The following is an 18263-nucleotide window of genomic DNA, read 5'->3' on the forward strand; positions in this document are numbered from 1 at the left end:
GCAAACTAACTAAATTCAGTAAAAACTTCTCTAGTTTTGAAGAAAAAAATCAAATGAGTGAAAATGTATAAATGCAATTAGTTGCAATTAGTTGCTCTGTGGTTATGTAAGACTGGAGCAGTACTGATGGTGCTATTGATGTCCCACTGCCAAAACCTACATGTGGCCACATTGTGCGCACACAGAGTCAGAAAAGCCACTGACTAAGTGGATCTGACTGTTCTGTTCTCAATTCTTGCCATAATGTGTTTTGTTTTCTTCAATTCTGTCATTTTCTCTTTTCTTCTCTGCTAAGTGTATCCCAAACCTTAATTGTCATGTCAGTTTGTTAAGCATCTTTATTGTTATGGCATTTTCTTTCAAGATGTGTTTTCAGAGATAAATACAATTGTAGAATTTAAGTTATTGATAGAGGAGATTCAGAAACTAGGTAGGTCTTCAGGGAGTGATATGTTGACATACTACCAACCTGTACCATTCTTTCAATTGGAGAGCTGATGCCTCCTATAGGAGTTGAATTTTTAAAGGCCAGGTGTCTGGACAAGGTAACATCTGCTGGGGAGGTTCCTTTTCATGCAAGCAAGAGGCACCAGATGCTGCTTCTGCACCACACCACCTCCATAGAGATGTTCTGTCTTGAGATGAAATAGATTGTTGGAGTGACAAATTAATAATATCATGTGTGTCTTGAGGGATGAGTTAAAGTTAATGAACATAGTCTTGTTCATCTCTGTTCAGCATAACAAACACAACAACAAACCACTAAAAATACCACGTGTGACCGATCGATCTGTGGCCACTTTGCTGCCCACAAAGCAGATTTCACGTGGTAGCTGTGGTCAATATCTCTGACCTGGATATCCAGCTGCTTTCCAACCCCATTCTTGTCAATACACAAATTCGTTACCAATGATGCCCACAGACACATCACTGGTGATGCAGCTGTTGATCTATTATGCTATTTTAAAAAGGAAAAAATAGAATTGACATTGTCAGCGTATGAATGGTAATGAAAGTAGGTTGGTTGAGATCCAACTGACTATCAGACTCTAACCTCTTTGGGATGTCATTGTGTACTGAGCGAGGGCAGTGAAAGTGTGTCACACAGCTTGGGTACACTGTTGGTGGCCTGGACAAGTAGGGCAGACAATTGAAATTGGGCAAAGCCAGAGGACAGAAAAGCATTGGAAATCTGTTCTACTGAGCCTGACATGGTTCATTTGTGTGTGTCCATTTCAAACGATGGTCTCAGGCTCGAGTCTGTACAGAAAGGATCACCAAAGACTGCGCGAACGAGAGGAAGAAAGGTGATTGACATGGCAACTCTACGGCGCCAACCAAGATCCAGAACAGCCTCAACTCGCCAGGATCGTGGCTCTTGCTCTTCCACTGCATCTTGTCCTGTCTTCTCTGGACCATACAGTGACCAAGAGGAAGACCCACCGCTTCGTCGCCAGTCCTCTCCTTTACTGAAAGGCTCTCTTTCCAGTCTTCACAACTCCACCAGTCCAAGCCCTAAAGGTTCCCTTTCTAGCCTCCAGGGTTCGGTTCCATGCCTCCAAGGATCATTGCCAAGTCTTCGAGGATCTCTGCCCAGCTTTCAGGGCTCTTTATCCAGCCTGAGGGGATCTATCTCTAGGTTGAAGAGGCGGTCGCTGGGCAGCTTGGACAACTCAAGCCCCAGTGAGAGGAGCACCAGCCCCAGCCTACAGAGTGGCAACGGCAGCTCAAGTGATGATGACGGCAGCTGGGACACTAATAGTTGGAGCTCAGGGGCCACCTGCCTGCTACGCCCTCCTGTTAAGCAGGATAACAACGAGGTATCAGGTGAATCAGGTGGACAGTCTTGTGCCTCTGAGCAGGCGTCTGCTACTGCTGAGCCTGAAATCATTTACCAAAATCTTATCTTCTCACGTCCTGCTCCTAAAAGTGAAAGTAAAGGAGGTTGTGCTCCTGAAAGAAATTCCACAGTGCTACGGAAAGATGCAGGAACGCAGAGTGTGTCCTCGTCTAGCCAAAGCAAGAACGCCACCACAGTCTCATCCCATCAACGCGACGATAAGACCGAGGACAGGCGCAAGTTCTCACAGTTTCTAAATGAGGTGACCGGCAGGGTGTTGAAAACTAATGGTGGACCTCCTCAGCAACAGTCCACCCTTCGACATCGCTACCCATCTCCTCCACCTCCGCCACCATCAACCCCATCCCACCCATCTCTATCAACCCCACTGCATCCAACACCAACCAACCCGCCGCCACCGCCACCAGCACCATCTGCATCCGCAACAAACTTGTGGTACAGCCCGACCAGCTCAAACCTCCAGACCATCAAGGAGTATGATTCAAAGGACATTACCAGCTCCATTCACCAGTGGAGCAAGACATTACCCAGCTGTAAGATCTTGGAGCCTGGGGACGTGTTGAGGAAAGTAAAAGGGGAAAGTCACTCATACCCAGAGCACGACCTAGAGCTATGTACAAAGATACAGGCGCAGCCATCCACTGGGAGACTTTATCTAGAGACAGACATTGACAGAGTCAGACGACTTGATGAACTGGTTGCTAATGGCACCCTGGGGAAAGAAAGGAATGAGAAAGGAGAGAGTATTGAGAGAGGGAAGGAGCGGGAAAACAGGACTCCATGGGAGAGAAATGGAGGCTTGGGGATGGAGAAAGGGAAGGAGAGGGAGAAGAGAAAAGAGACCCCATGCTGGGAGAGAGACAGAGGGAAAGAGAAAGAGAAGAAACATGATAAAGGGGGAGAAATGCCTTGCTGGGAGAAAGACAGAAGGATGGAAAGGGGGAGGAAGAAGGAGAAGAAAGTAGTACTTGCTAGTTACGAACACCTCCCACAATCAACTTCCAGCGGACTGAGTAACCCCTGTCCTGTCTTCAGCTGGCCCGAGGGATTTCCCAGAATGTCCTATAGGTCTACCTCACTACCCAGACCTGTTAATATCTCTGTGAGTACCCTATATCACTACATTTAAAGAGTTGGTTCACGGATGACAAAATCCACATTTTCTCAGTTATCTCTGGTGGTAGGGCAATGCAGAGAATTTTGGTTGTCTTTGTTTATGTTTTGTGATATGTTTCCTAGATGTGGGCGACAGAAAATTACATGTAAATAGTTTGACAGCAAAGTTTCATTCCAAAAATCAGTGGATGCATTGTATAGTAGATGCATTGTAACGCACTCCTATCCTCAGACAAGAAGGTGGTTTATCAGGCGAAGCATGCAGACTGGTTAGGAATGAAAAATATGAAATCTGTGCAGAGACAAGAAGAGAGTTATATCTCCCACAGATTTTTAGTAAAATAAACTACTAAATGCTAATCTCTGGTTACTTTTAGGATTTATTCGGTAATTAATTACTCAGTTGTGCAAAAAAAAGTACAAAGTATTAATAAGCAATAAATACTCTTTGCATTACATACTGTAATGCATGCATGAGCTAGCTCTTACCAAAGGCAGACGAAAACAGGAGAAAACTGAGTTTAGATAGATAAATTAACTCTATTTGATTTTTCTGTCCATGATCCTTTAAAATGTGAAAAACCTTCATCTTAGGATAGAACATTAGGTTAGGTTAGGTTAGGTTAGGTTAGGTTAGGTTAGGTTAGGTAAGGTTAGGTTAGGTTAGGTTAGGTTAGGTAAGGTTTAGTTTTTATTGTCCACAATCTGGAAGTGTTTTGTCTTCACCACAGTCAACATGGGTTACAAATGAGACAGGAGTACAAAATAGGACAATTGTAAAACATTTAAAAAACAGGTATCAGGCCTATTGTTTGCTATCATCTAACACGCTGAGTGAAGGATAGGCTAGTCAATGTAAAACCTAGCAGTAAAAAAAAAATTTAAACTCAGTTTTGTCTCATTTTCTTCTGCTTTTGATCAAAGTTAACACATGCATGATTACATGCTTGCGTGTTTTATACATAATGTATTGTCTGCTGCAAAAAGAGAGAGATTGCATCTTGGTGTAGTCTGTTTCTGCCAGGGTTCATTTACGTTGCACCCAGCTTAGTGCCCCTGTTCTCTGTTCTCTGTCATTAGAGTGGTTGACAATATGAGTTAGCTTGCTCACAGTTCTTTTTTTACTCCAATTTTATCTTTAATTTAAGGCTTTCTCATTGGCAGGCATTTTTCGCTTGTCAGTTGATATCTTCTACAGGTGCTTGCTACCTTTTTGTTGACAATCGACATGTGCGTTTAAATGCACATCCACAGCATCAGATGTTTGCACTCCATTGACGATATGGATTTGCATGAATCACATTGGAGACGTACAAAATGGCAAAAAAGGTGAAAAGTTTACATGCAAGATTGGGGAAGAATTGCAGGTGATGGCATGTGAACTGTACTATGGCTAATTTTAGGCAACTGGAAGATTTGGTAAAGGCCAAGGAAAGATCATGACAAGGTTAACACTTTTACTTTCTGCCTGGCTTTATTAAAGGCATATCACTCCCTGCATTGGCACCAAACATTATCATTAGATGTAAATCACAAGATCCAATATGTCCAATATCAGTGTAATTCCAAGGGAAAGTGGGTTGCAGAACAAACATTACAGTATATTTGGTAGAAAGTAGCTCCTGTGAATATTTGGTAGTGTTGGTGTTGGACAGACCATGCTGTTTTTTTTCCTCCTAATGTCTTTCTCTCAACACCTCTGTTGGCAATAGAAAGGTGTAAACCACCATCTGCTACCAGCTCTACTGATATACAGTTCTGAGGTGCCAGCTGCCGCTTTTGACCTGATAGAGGCGGTTTTTGGACAAGGAAATAAAATCGGATACATGTGTCTTCGACCCTGTGAACATGCTCCAGGTTTTTGTTAACCAAGAATTTATCATCATTTCTGGGGTTGAGCAGTAGTTCGCATACTGTCAGTTTATTTACCACGCTGTAAACATGGATGTTGTCAATGACACAAATAGTTGCCCAGTATTTGCTAGAAATTGAGTGATTACTAGAATTAACTTAACTAAGTTAGTTCAGTTCCAATAATTGCAATTTTTGCATACTGATTTTAATACCTTCAACACACAATATGGATACATGTATGTGAATTTTATTACATCATCTACAGTTACTTAAACACTATTTTGTGTTACTGTAAGGATAATTGCTTTGATCATTTAAAGAAATTATATCAGAGAGGGAACTTACACTGTGCGACTGATTCCTCACCATACAGTAGGAGCAGATTGCTGGAAATGAGGAGCCGAATGAAAAAGATTACTTGAGCCTCTGATAATTTCACTCAGTCTTTATTCAAGGCTTTGATACAGTGCATTGCATCACATTCCTCCTTGTTCGCTGAATATTGCCCTTCTTATTAGATGTGAATCATTTACGTTTGGTGTTTTGCTTAATCACCCCCTTGCCATACAAAACAAAATCAGCAAACATGATTATTCATTAACGTAATGTGAATGGGGAATTATTTTGTACATGCACAGGGATGTAGAGGAACATATCCTCGCTGTTTTCAAACGCAGCATTTTTCGTAGCCAGGATGTTCTCAAAGGAGTGCTACGGTAAAGGTCTACATTACTTCTCATTTAAATGCATTAGCATCTTTCTGCCCCCCAAACATCCAACAGAGAGATAGCAAAGAGAAAGTATCGGTCCCTTTGGCATTTGATATTAAAAATACATTCACCCTTATTTACTGCCTGGGTTTCAAACAAATTTCACTATCCTCCCTGGCTGCCTGTGTGAAGGTAGCTAATACATTAATAATTTAAACTCTTTCCTCCATCTTTTTTTTTTGTGCGTTTGAGCCTCGGGCTCAGAAATGCCACTCAGTGCTATGGCCTCTCACACCATGCTGCACTATTGTACAAATACTCTGCTGATAAATGGGTGGACCTTGACCAGTATCCACTGTGAGGGAGCAGGGCGATGTTTTGGATGCAGCTTCCTGATTAGAATTTATTCAGTCGATGGATGGCAGCTCCCTAGCAACTGTTCAGACGATGAGTGGGTGTATGTATTGAAAGGAATACATTTGATACAGAGAGAGAAAAGTGCTGTATGGCAGCTTTTCACACAGTTAGTGACCTGAGAGCGGGTCATTCGACAGACAACTTAAGTTTTTCAAGGAAGGAAGGAAGGAGGGAAAGAGGGAAAAGTAGATACTATATGTGATTAATTCTTCCTACAGTGTACACTACACATATATATATACAATATACAAGGTAAATCTATACTACAATGAAGTGACAAATTTGCAGTGCACAAAAATAAAAATGTCATGAAATGAAATAACCATGAGACATCCAGTACTAATGTTTGTTTTAAGATTGAAGGTCCAATCCTTGTGATAGCCGCTCATATTATTAAGCACAGGCCCCATGGGCCACAAAGCCCCTAAATCTGGTGGCCAAAGTGCATTTTGGGGGCCCAAATTTAATCCTATGTATATATATAAAAAAAACTGTACAGAAAAGGCAAATTAATGCAACTTAACATAGCCTAGTGCAACACTTGTGTTTTCCACTTCTCCCATTAATTGTGATGAGGTGTTTTCTTAAGGTATCTTCTGAAAAACAAGCTAGATTCCTTAGATAGTTGAGGCAGCACACTGCAGCACATTACATCAGTAGATGTGTCATAATCTAGCCACTTAAACTTTTTCAGTCTGCCTTCTATATTTCTGTTTTTTTGTGTAGGATCATGTCAGCAGTTTGAGTATCGGTCCAGACATATCAGTAAATAGCTAATGGTTAAGGTTAAATGTACTTGCCACCTGCATGAAATATTTGGTGGCCATGGGCTATCAGGCTATGTGTGATGTCTAAACTTAAGTCATGTGGACCCTCATATACTCATGGCCCCAGAAAGTATCATTTCAGCTTAATGAGGAATACCAAGGGAAAATCAGTGATTGGCAGTCCTCTAATAAGTTACGTTTTACCAAACGCAGAATCACTGATGGACCTTTAACCACACCCACTGTCACCATGTACTGACGCACTTCAGCATCACTACAGCAATGTGAGAAGTTAAATCACAGCAAAAACAAGATTTTGGGTGCTTTTAAGCTGCTCTGTAATGATGAACAAATAGCATTTTTGTGTTTGTCACTTGGTCATAATAGAATATGACCATTACAATCATTACCAATGTAAACTTAACCAGGATCTGTCACTGGGGTCACAATGTTTAGAACACAGATTGTACCAATAATTTAGTACCAAATTAAAGGCCATCATTTTTCACTGAATGAATGTACATCTATAGTAGCTGCAGATTATCATTCAGTGATGCCTTCTAGGAATGCCAGTCCACTCTTCCTCCCTCTCTCTAGGCTTGCCCTCCCCTCACAGAGGGATGCTGGGATGGAGGGATGGACAGAGGGGATTACTGAGCGTTGTCTCATTCAGTAGCTGTATGAGTCATCCTGCTGTATTACTCGCACTGTTTGTAGCACCCACACAACACCACGAAGCTCAGCACACACGTGCACACAAACGCACACGGCACTCTCACAACCTGTACGGTGAAGCAGTGTACCTGTGACATTCATTATACCTCACCGAATCCTCTACTATAAATCCTGAGGCTGGCTAGAGCTGCATGAAACTTGGCACACACAAACACCTGCAAACACACAAACTAACCCCCCTGCAGCACTAACACCACACAGAAACAATATCTGACTTCCTGAGCTGAAATATAAGGTTCATGAACAGAAATTGGACAGGGTTTGATCACCATAGTAGTAATGTGAAATATTCTTTTACGTTTATTGTTCTGGACCTTGGCTGCACACATGTGCTGTGCCATGTCAACTCTGGTCCAGGGGACGGACTGAGTAATTGGTTCTGCACCAAAGAATTAAGCCTAAGTGAAAATGTAAATGGTAAACGCTTGTGTGAAATCCATGTCATGCATAATTCATGTGCAACAAACAAATATGTGCAAACAAGGACTTCACACATTCTCACATTCATCTCTTCTCAAGTTTTCACATATGTAGACGTGACAGAGCATAACCGAGTGGAGTGGGGTGTCACCTCCATCTTGCATGCTATTTTAAACATTGTATGTGTTAAAGGTCCAGTGTGTAAGATTTCTGGGAATTTATTGAAAAAATACAGCAGAAATGGATTATAATCTTCATACTGAAGAGCACTTTATTTGATACCTGTGTATTCTACTTCTGCTTCCAAACACTTGTGATTCACTGTGAGCAGCAGCCATGAAAATAGTCTTATTTTCTAGATCTGCATACAAAAAGAATGGAATGCAGATGGATATTGAATACCAATACATAGCTCTAATAATCACCTGAAAATAAAAACGTCTTCTTCCATGGAGTGTTTTGGGGGGTTTTTTGTGGCCATGAACGGGAGAGAAGAGGTGGCTGCATTCTGCAAGCAACTGTCCAATCATAGATTAGCAACTGTGCATGGCTACAGTTGCATCCCTCTCTGGCTCGCTCTCTAGAGTTTTTTCTCCATGCATGTCTGTACATGTTGAAGCCGTGTGCATAGGGCTCTAAAATTAACAATACTTGGTGTCTCATGAGTTTGCAGGGGGGCATCTTTTTTGTGGTCTTTCAAAAATGTACAACACAGGAGCAAATATGTGAGGAAGGGATTAAACTTTTTCTTTATCTGCTCTAACGTAATCTGCAAATGTTAGTGTCTGGCTAAGTAGCTTACTACTTGCAGTGGTTTAACCTCCAGGCAAACGTGACATACCACTGCATGCTAGCTAGCTTGTACACAATACCCTCCTGAAAACCCACTATTTTTCTTTTAAGAAAATGCTGCTAAGTATTACTTAATATGAGGTTTAAAGGTGTTGGGAGTTTTTGCTATCTTTAGACAGAACCAAGCTAGCTGTTTCCCAGTTTTGAGTGTTTATGCTAAGCTGTGCTAACAGGCTGCTGCTAAGCTAACAGACTACTGTTGGTAGCACATTTTAATCGTGAAGACACGAGGGTAGTGTCAATCTTCTCATCTAATTCTGGGCAAGAAAGCCAAGAGGTTTATTTCCCCAATTTTTTTCCTATGTTTAAACTGACTTTCATACAAATAATTAATAAGGTTTGTTTTCGTTCTTACTTTTCCTACTAGAATTTTCCATTTTCTGTCATCCATCTTTTGTGTTTCTCTTATTTCCTTTCAACAACTATAGTATGTAACTCTGCCTCTCACCCTTAGGCACTTTCTCTCCATTTCTGCAGCACGCAGCATTTTTCTTTTGAACTGTTAATCTGTCATTTCTTGCTCTGTCTCTCTCCCTTTCTCTCCTCCCTCTTTCATTTAATGCTCTCAGTAGTGATATAGTGTGTATGCTCAGAGTGAGAAATAATGGATATATTTGTTTGCCGAGACAGACACTCTGAAAGCTCGTTAAACGCCAGATAAGAGGTACTCCACAGCATGCAGTGGCAGCGGCGCCTGATAAATCTGCTTGATAAATAAATCTAATCATTTTACCCTCTCTTCTTTTCTTCCTACCAGGAATCTGATGGAGAGATGCAGCCTGACACGAGGTTAGCCACTTTCACTTCTACATCCTCTCCTCCTCCTCCCGGCAGTGACACTACCACCACCACCACACCTCTCTCTCATCCTTCTTCTTCTTCTTCTTCTTCTTCTCTCCATCACTCCCATAACCCCTCCTCTTCCCATACACCTCCTCCTGCTCCATTCAATTCTCAGCTCCCTCTCTCACTTTCTCTCTCTCTGCCTACCAGCCTGTCTCCAGTCAGAATTAGAGGAGGCTTTTTCTAAATGCATGCCGCTCTGAGGGGATGCACAGGCACATGAATATTGTGATCTTATCTGCTGAAAATGAGGCGAAAAGCATATAAACGGTAAGGCAAGAAAGAGGAGAAGTGCATGCTTGCTTTTGAGATAAGAGTGTAGTTGCTTTGCCTCACTTAAATAGTGCAGTATATATGAAATAATGATTGTTGTGAGTGCTCTTCTGTAGCTGTTCTGTGCCGTTCTGTCCATGTGTTGCATACTGTAGCTGAGTGCTTTCACAAAAGGGTTGGGTAGACAGCTGTGCATTCAACAGTACAGCTTGTTTGAAGAATATGAATACATGTTGTGCAGCGTGTTCGAGTAAACTGATGCTTTTTGTCACTGTAATCTCTGCAGCAAAAGAAGAGAGGTGACTGAAGGCTGTTTGCTTTAGTTTAAGTAAATCTGCATTGTTGTTTCTTTTTTTTTTTGTGCTCAGTCAATTCAGCTGTCATTTGGATTTTATTGGCGTGAGAATAATGAGGCGCCAAATGTTTTCACAGCCCTCAATTAACTCTCATATTCATTCACTGGGCAAGATGATACCACAGAGAGGCAATTATGGCTGAACAAGCGCATCATGAGAAAGAAAGTTGTTCTCATTAAACCAAACTCCTCACCTTGTATAGATTAGATAGACGGCAAGAAGAGTAAATCCATATTTTACTTGAAGAGTTGAGAAAAGACGTGATTGCTTTATATTTCAGGGAGTAAATGATGAAGTCTTCTTCTACACTCTGCCTTTAGGTGGCTTCATAATCTGCATGTCAGCGTATTATGATTATAACATCTAGAAGTTAATTGCTTTCACCTCCAGTCTTAACCTCGAGCAAGTGAGGAAACATTGATTTTTGGAGATGATCCCGGCTTCCTGTTACATAATTAAGGCAAACGGCACCTCGGATAAGGTGCTGTCCAGAGGGAAACTTTGGGTCTTTGAAGTGAGTTTCAGACTTCCTGTACAATAGGAAGAGATTTAATTAATCTGATGAAAAAAAAAAAAACAAAAGAAAAGGGAATAATGAATGCTAACCCTTTTGGCAGTGCAGTGGTGTTTTTTGCGTTATGACAGCATGTAATTAATGTATCGTTACTTCAAAGAGTAATGACAGTTGGCAATAATGGCAGCTAAATTAAATCCAGTTTATCAAGCTTTATTATAATACCGTACATGGCATGGCAAACAATCCTAGTTTATAAATATTACATTTCCTCAACCAGTTTTATCAAAAAGAAGTCATAACAAGCCAGTTTGGAACATTTTTACACATAATTCATAACAGTGACATGTTTTCTGGTTACAGAAACAAAACTCTGCAGAAATATTTGATCGTTCTAACGCCCAAAACACTTGAATGGATCCAAAAATTAGGATGAATAAGTCTTGAAAGCTGTCCAAACAAATCATCAGCTCCACCAAACCCCAGCAGCAGCACACCATACACTGCTCCTCCTCACTTTTCTGAAACGATTCTTGTCATAGATAATAAGTCAAAGCTCATCACCAAAGGCTGTTTTGCTCTTTACTTGTAAGCTGAATTAGATCGATGCCAACAAAATTGAGATCATCATGCACTGACAAAACATCACAAACTCACTGTCTTCACATGCAGAAGAATGCACAAAAAAGAGCACAGAGGAAATGAGCACAAAAAGAGAATAAAAGTCAGATTTTTTGATTGTACCCCTTTAATGGAGATAATTGATACTTTTTGGTAATTATCAGATATTCCATCTTGTGCAAATTTTCTGCTTCAAAGACCTGTGTCTAGTAGATTGCTCTAATCACTGTACTTCTTTTATTTTTAGATAATTAATATCATCTTCATGAGGTGATTTGCTGAGCCTGTGCAGTTAGACAGAGGAAAAGCTTAAGTTTCCAAAAATGGGAACACAAATGTCACTGTCAGAATGAAATTCAAAGATGAATGGTAAACGCATTAAGTTCTTAAAAATGGACACTGTGCCTCTCAAGTCAAAACTGCTTACTGGCAGATGAAAAGGTTACATCTCTTAGACTTGGTTGGGCCAACAAAGATTAATTAAATCTTTTAGGTTGTTTCAGGGTCTAACCAGGGTTTAGCAAAACTAGGTTGGAAATGAGAAAATGCTGATTTAAATTTAAGCAGAGCAGTTGCACAATTAAAAACTAACCTCTGTTTAGTAAATCCAAGGTTATTGATGTATTTCTTAAGACAAAAGGTGACAAAACATTAGTCATGATGCTTATACTGGTTTTAATCTTATTCAGGATATGGCGTTCACATGGTCCATGAAGAACATGTGGCTGAATTTATTCTGTATGTCTTCTATGTGATGCTGCGTGTGTATAGTTGTCTTTAAGTCCCTGTTCTTAATGACTTGCCTTGTTAAATCAAGGTAAAATTAAGTAAAAATAAAAGCCTGGTTATTCCTATCCCTGTATAGGTGATCCTAATAGTACTCAGGTTTTTTGGTCATCTGTGGCAGTTGCATCTGTGACCATGGCAACCACTCGGTTATAGACCAACAGAATGCTCAGTAACCTGGACAAGGTGTTTACATGACACAGTACCCTGGTTATTATTGTAGTACCCCAGGCGGCATATTCAGGTTTCTTGCAACCTGGATAAGGCCTTATTCATGAAACCAAGATATGATGTCTACATACACAAAAGCCGGATGCTCCAAAAAATGCAAGCCTAGTTAGCCTATGGTTTGGTAATAAATAATCACCTAGAAGATTTAAACTCAGACAACAGCACAATTTAAAAACAGATATCAGCACAGTGGCCGATAGAAAAAAAGACTGTTTTACTGGGTCGACTGGAAGAGACTCATCATAAAACTCTGGGTTTCTGGGTTGAGTCTGTCCCTTAACTTTCTTTGAGGAACTTGATTATTTTGCTTAGAGTTAAACCTCCTCAAGTGTAACTTTAAAGATAATACTGGATCAAATTGTACTGTAAAGTGGAGCAACAGAATTAAATGTAATCTATAGAATAAAGACTAAACTGAGGTTTAAAGAGAGGTTTAAATTTAATCTCTTTTAATTTAAAGCTAGTTTTAAAGTTTGGGACAACATAATTTAAAGTTAAGCCGTGACTTGATCAGGTTTAAAAATCCTTTTTGGTGCAACCCAGCCGTGAAGCTTAACTTTCTGTAAACAAGAAAAATATTCTCACTGCCTCAACTCAGTGTCCCAAAGAATTCAATGAGTTTCCACGAGTTTCTTTGTGTGCTTGCTGTAGCAGCTCATCAAATTACAGTCATAGCTGCTGAGTTTAGTTATGGACAAACCAAGGACAGAAAAGTGATTTTAAAAAGCACAAACAACCTGTTCAATAAAAAGCAAGAAGGGAAAAAAAAAATCTGTTTTGGCTTCACTCGACTTGCTGTGACTTTTAATTAGGTCTCTACAAATGTTTCAGCGTACCTTCATCAGCTGTATATACCCATGATCCACTTTGCCTGCTGCTCCAGCCCCTGGGAGACATCAGGCTAGCCCACTGGGCCTCACTCAGACTTTGAGGAATATGCCTAAAGAGGCTTTGTTTGCTCATCTCTCTCTCGTCTTTCCCTAAGCTAGGCACGTAGCTTCCAAAAGCAGATGCTATACGTAGGCTCCCTTCAGGTTAGCCTGGAGCAGTTTGCCACCTCCCCGCTCTCTCATTCTTCTGTCTAATTATTTCCAAGACGATGAGATCAGAGATTTATGCAGGAGTCATTTGTGAGGGTGGACTACTGTAGCATCTGGAAGTGGTTGATGAGGGATCTGCCTTGGAGCGTACTCAAGGGGTTGGCTTTATCTTTCAGTGTGTATATGCATCCATAGTCTCTGCTTTAGACCTCTGTGAGTCACATGTCAAAGTCTTAAGTCTCCTTCTCCATCTTTGACTTCCCACCTCGCCACCCTCGTTGCTCCCTGGACTATTGGTGATACGCCTGTCTGCCACACAGCATTTATACGGCTCCGTCAAAGCCAACAGGACAGGGTCAGCTGAGCAACATAAGCCTCTGGAGTGCATATACAGTAGACCTCAAGTGTCTTTTAAACATAAAGACTATGTACTGTACGTTTAAATGTCACATATAAAATACAGGATAGAGCTCCTCAACACACAGTTTTTAACTTGATCCCACTGTCCTATACAGACTATTTTAGCTCTGACGAGTTATTTTTTTCTTTGTTCTTGCAGCTTGTTAATGCATTAGCTTCAGTCCTGATCTCTCTTGTTCAGGGTCATGGTTCAGAGACTGCTCCTATTATATCCACGATAATTTGTTGATACAGCCTCCGCTGCAAAAAACAAGCTTTTTCACCAGACAAGAGGCTTTTTGTCAAACACAAACAAGCACACACACATAACACTCTTACGAGCTACATTTTGAACAAATCGTGCACCAATTACACCCTTAATAAATACCTCATGGCACCCCGGAGGGCCGTGCATGCTGCTGTATGTTCAGCACACATGCACATAACCCCTGGTCACCTCCTGCAGTGTAACGCATGGTGGATTTCCAGATGTCCAATCTGGGCTGTGATGATAAAGAGGAAAAGGCTTGAAGGTGAAAAGCGCAGGGGTCTGTCTTCAAAGGAGAAATTTGCTCGTCATGGCCTTTTGTACCTCTTTGTGCTCTGCAGTACTGAGCTGAGCTACTGTACAACATTATGCTGTGGAGGGAGAGGCTCCAGTAAACTGTAATCTCTGAATTTAGTTTCAGAGGTTATGTTCATTACCTTAAAGTGACTATAATCAATACATTTTATGTGAGCAATTGATCACATGACTGCACAGGACAAGTGACAAACCCACAGAGAATTATCACCTGATTCTGCAGTTTTCCCTCAGCTCTAAAGAATTTTTTTAGCATCTTTCAGCTTAGTGTTTTGGTTTTCTGGCCCCAACTTTTCTGTTTTAGTTCATTCACACTGATCAGAGTCATTTTCTGGAGGCAGCTGTTTGCAGCCAAATACTTCAGAAAACCAACTGTACGCTACATGTCTAGTGCCAAACAAACAGACAGACTATATTGGAAAAGGAGGTGTGCTTCAATAACGGGTTTCTCAGTGGAGTACTACACCCAAAATCTAATGAGCATATTCAAAAAGAAAATTCAAAAAGGTAGCACATCTCAAGTTTTCCATTTTCATGTTTTGGCACAGAGCCCTCATCAGAGTGTTCTTATGAAGCCTCTGTGCCTAAAGGCGTACGCCTTTTTCTTTTGTGAAGTGAGCCAAATAAACAAGTGAAATGTGAGTATTTTGTCCCCCTTGACTTGAAAACTTGAGATGTGCTACCTTTTCAAATTTTTGGAGTAGACAAACAGAGAGAGCTGGAGACTAGCTATTGAACAAGGGCCAGATATTTTCCTCATTAGCTGGTAGAGACCAAAAACAGAGCTAAAACAAGAGTAAGTACTGATCTTAAATTTGTCAAGTGACCAGAAATACGACTTCAAATTAATGTTAATTCATAATTACTGAATGACTCACCAGGCATTTGTTTGCTACCAAGTTTCCTCATACCATCTTTAAAGGTGATATGTCAATGTGTGTTACTGCAGGTTTAAATTACTATACATTTTATATCAAGCAGTCCATGGGGGATGTACAAATAAGATAAGATACCTTTCATTGATCCCACTTAAAGAGGGAAGGCAAGAGAAGTACAAGAACAGGCGTATAACAGAAATATGCAAGTAACTTTAAATAGTTTACAGTCATGCTAGCGGCTTTGTGAGGCTGTAAGTTGCTGCAATTTTTGATTAGCATGAAGCACAAATTACAGCAAAGGCTGATGCAAATGTTAGGCAAAGGTTGGCAATTGCCCCAAGCTACCAAGGGCCCCATAAAACGCCTCATAAACCTATGATTAAACATTTTTAAAAAAAGATAGAATTAATTATATCTTTCTAAAAATATGTACACTAAATTGGCATCAGAACAGTCAATTCATCAGTGTCTGAGTGTCTCTAGGCCTCCCCACTTGGACTATTCCATGATCTGACTGCAGATCTGTGGACGATTTAGAAAGACAGTAGGCTTCTCATGTAAACAAACAGCTCGGCGTGGTGTACAGACTGTAAAAAAATGAGGCAAAGCCACCCCAGCAGTGCCAAAAAAAAAACAGAGGAAGCAGGAGGATACTAAAAGACAATAACCCACCCCAGCCACAACTTGTCCATTCTGCTACCATCTGCCAAGAGATACTTAAGTATTTGCTGCTGTACCACCAGACTTTAGAACAACCTTCTTCTTTCCTTCTTTCCAACTTATTATTTATTCAAGGAGTGAAAAGGGGCAGAACAAGGAATGTGGAGTGCCCCATGCCTGTGCTTGCCGTAGGCCCCATAATGACTCGGTGTGCCCCTGCTACTGGTGGTACTAGATGAAATCAAGTTATTACAATCCATGCTTAGGGGGACATGACTTACTGTATAAAGACCATGACAATCCATCCATCCAGCAGTTGTTGAGATATTTCAGTCTGGACTCACATACAGCTAAAAACTGCAATACTACAAGCATTTACTATGAGCAGAATGACGCATTAAAAACAAAAAATATAGGGTCACTGAATACAACGTACATCAGAGATAAATATGAACTATTAAATCATCAGGACCGGTTCCTTTATAGATGTTTAAAACACAGCTCTATCTGCATAGTGTTTTATCTTAACAGCCTGCGAGGCGATTACTTCTTGTCCTCCACCAGGCTGGGAGCACAGGTATGTCACGACTGTGTTGTCGTGGCAACCTGAGTGAGGAGCTGAACTCATTCTCCTTCACAGTATTTTAACAATGGAGAAAGTGAGAAATCTTAACTCGGGCTGTGGTCTTAACACACGTGTGAATCAGTAGACTATCTCTTACTTCTCTCTTTCTCTCTGTGTGTCTATTGTTGCTTGTTTGAAAGGTTATGAAGGGGTGAAGAGCTCAGCGAACCGCCGTCCCGAGGCACCGTGTAACTCCGGAACCATAATATTGTCTGCTTATGTCAGGAAACACAGATAGGAAAAGAGACAGAAAAAAAGATTCAGTCAATATGAAGCATAAAATCTTTATCAAGTTTATTCATTTCAGCATTGTTTTTACTACCGGGCAGTTATTGTGAAAGTAGGAGTCAAAATTTAAAGAGCTCTCACAGTTGTGCCCTCGGCTAAGAAAGGAATTAAATTTAGGAGGGCTGGAGTTTTTTTTTTTCTTGATGAGAAGGGAAACATCTCTGGAATTAAAGGTGGTGACTTGAGCTTCATTTCACCTGATGAATCTGAAGCTGATTACACTGTCCAAGTTGTTGCCCAGAAGGAAATCTGGCAAATATTTTTTTGCGGTCAAGGCCGACTCTGAAGCTCTGCTGAACTGCAGCAGGCATTGAAGGATTTTTTCAACCTTTACCCATAATGAAATGTGCACAATGATGAGAGGAGTCTTTTCAGAGTGTAATGTTTGTATCTTTATTTTAGTGACAGATAAAAGTGAAATTCAAGGTGTACCTCCACTGTACAAGCTCCAAATCCTCCCTTATACTCTAACTCTCATTCTTACTATCTTCTTCAAACTCCAGAAGTAGAATTCTGAAAAAAAAAAGTTTGGTGAATTGAAGGGGAATTGTGATTTAAAGCTCTTTTTTTAAAAAAAAAAAAAAGCTCTGAGGCATACAGTCTTTCCAGAAAACATTTCTGGTAGATTTTATTTCATACTTTGACATTAATTGTTGAGCTTCTTTGACAGAATTTTTGAGCAGCAGAGAAAAAAAAAAGATGAAGTTGGTATTTTAGCCCAGGGCCAATCTCATCCTGACTGTACAATCACTGGTGCGTGTGTCAGCCATCCATCCACCTGGCCTCCTCCATTTGTGGGTCTTTTATCACTCTTAATATGAATCGTAATAAGCTGATTGCTCATTTGACCTAGACTACCATGGCCATGCAAGTGTAAATAACATTTTTGGCACCTGGGTGCTTGTCTCTGCCTTGCTAGGCTGTGTACACCCGGGTATGGACAGCCACACTGGCTGTTCCACCCTGGGTGTGAATTAGGGATGGTCAGTATGTTAAAATTTTCTAACTGGCCACCATCAGCCCATCAACTAATGATTGGTCCTCCTCTCCCATTTCCTCCCGTCCTCCTGAGTCTCAACTGGGAGATGTGCGCAAACCGTAAATTCATTATGTTACAGATGCTATGTACATTCACTTCATCCAGTAAACCAAATAAACTCACAAAGTGTCAAGAAATTAAACATTCTCACACCTGTTTTCCTTTTAAAACAGAAAAAATCAACCGTACACCTACTGAATTCACTGTCCCCACAATCACCAACTGTGGTTTGGTTGAAATAAATCCTTAATTCATCGTGTTGTTTAAAGAGTTTAAAGTTTTCCTATCACTTGTCACCGAGTTCATAGCACGCAGCTCTGACTCTGGTGGTTGTGACTGTGCTGTTGGATGAGAATGTGTTGCAGAGCAGCAGCTGTTACTATGCAGACCATTAC

General features: G+C 40.7%; 1 protein-coding gene across 2 annotated transcripts in view; it reads left to right on the forward strand.

Annotated features, from left to right (window-relative positions):
* Positions 1-1165: 1165 nt before the first annotated feature.
* The window catches only part of begain (brain-enriched guanylate kinase-associated), an 81423-nt gene continuing 64325 nt past the window's right edge, over positions 1166-18263 (forward strand). The window contains exons 1-2 of one of the 2 annotated variants that reach the window (XM_084743033.1): positions 1166-2963; positions 9490-9521. In XM_084743033.1, coding sequence (XP_084599159.1) covers positions 1212-2963; positions 9490-9521 — 1784 coding nt within the window. In that variant the 5' untranslated portion in view covers positions 1166-1211. Of the gene's footprint in view, positions 2964-9489; positions 9522-9724; positions 9846-18263 lie in introns of those variants that run through there. The other variant, XM_084743032.1, reaches the window with a different exon arrangement.

Source organism: Lutjanus erythropterus, chromosome 18 (genome assembly GCF_056507025.1).
Source record: "Lutjanus erythropterus isolate fLutEry1 chromosome 18, fLutEry1.hap2, whole genome shotgun sequence".
NCBI classification, from domain to species: domain Eukaryota; kingdom Metazoa; phylum Chordata; class Actinopteri; order Lutjaniformes; family Lutjanidae; genus Lutjanus; species Lutjanus erythropterus.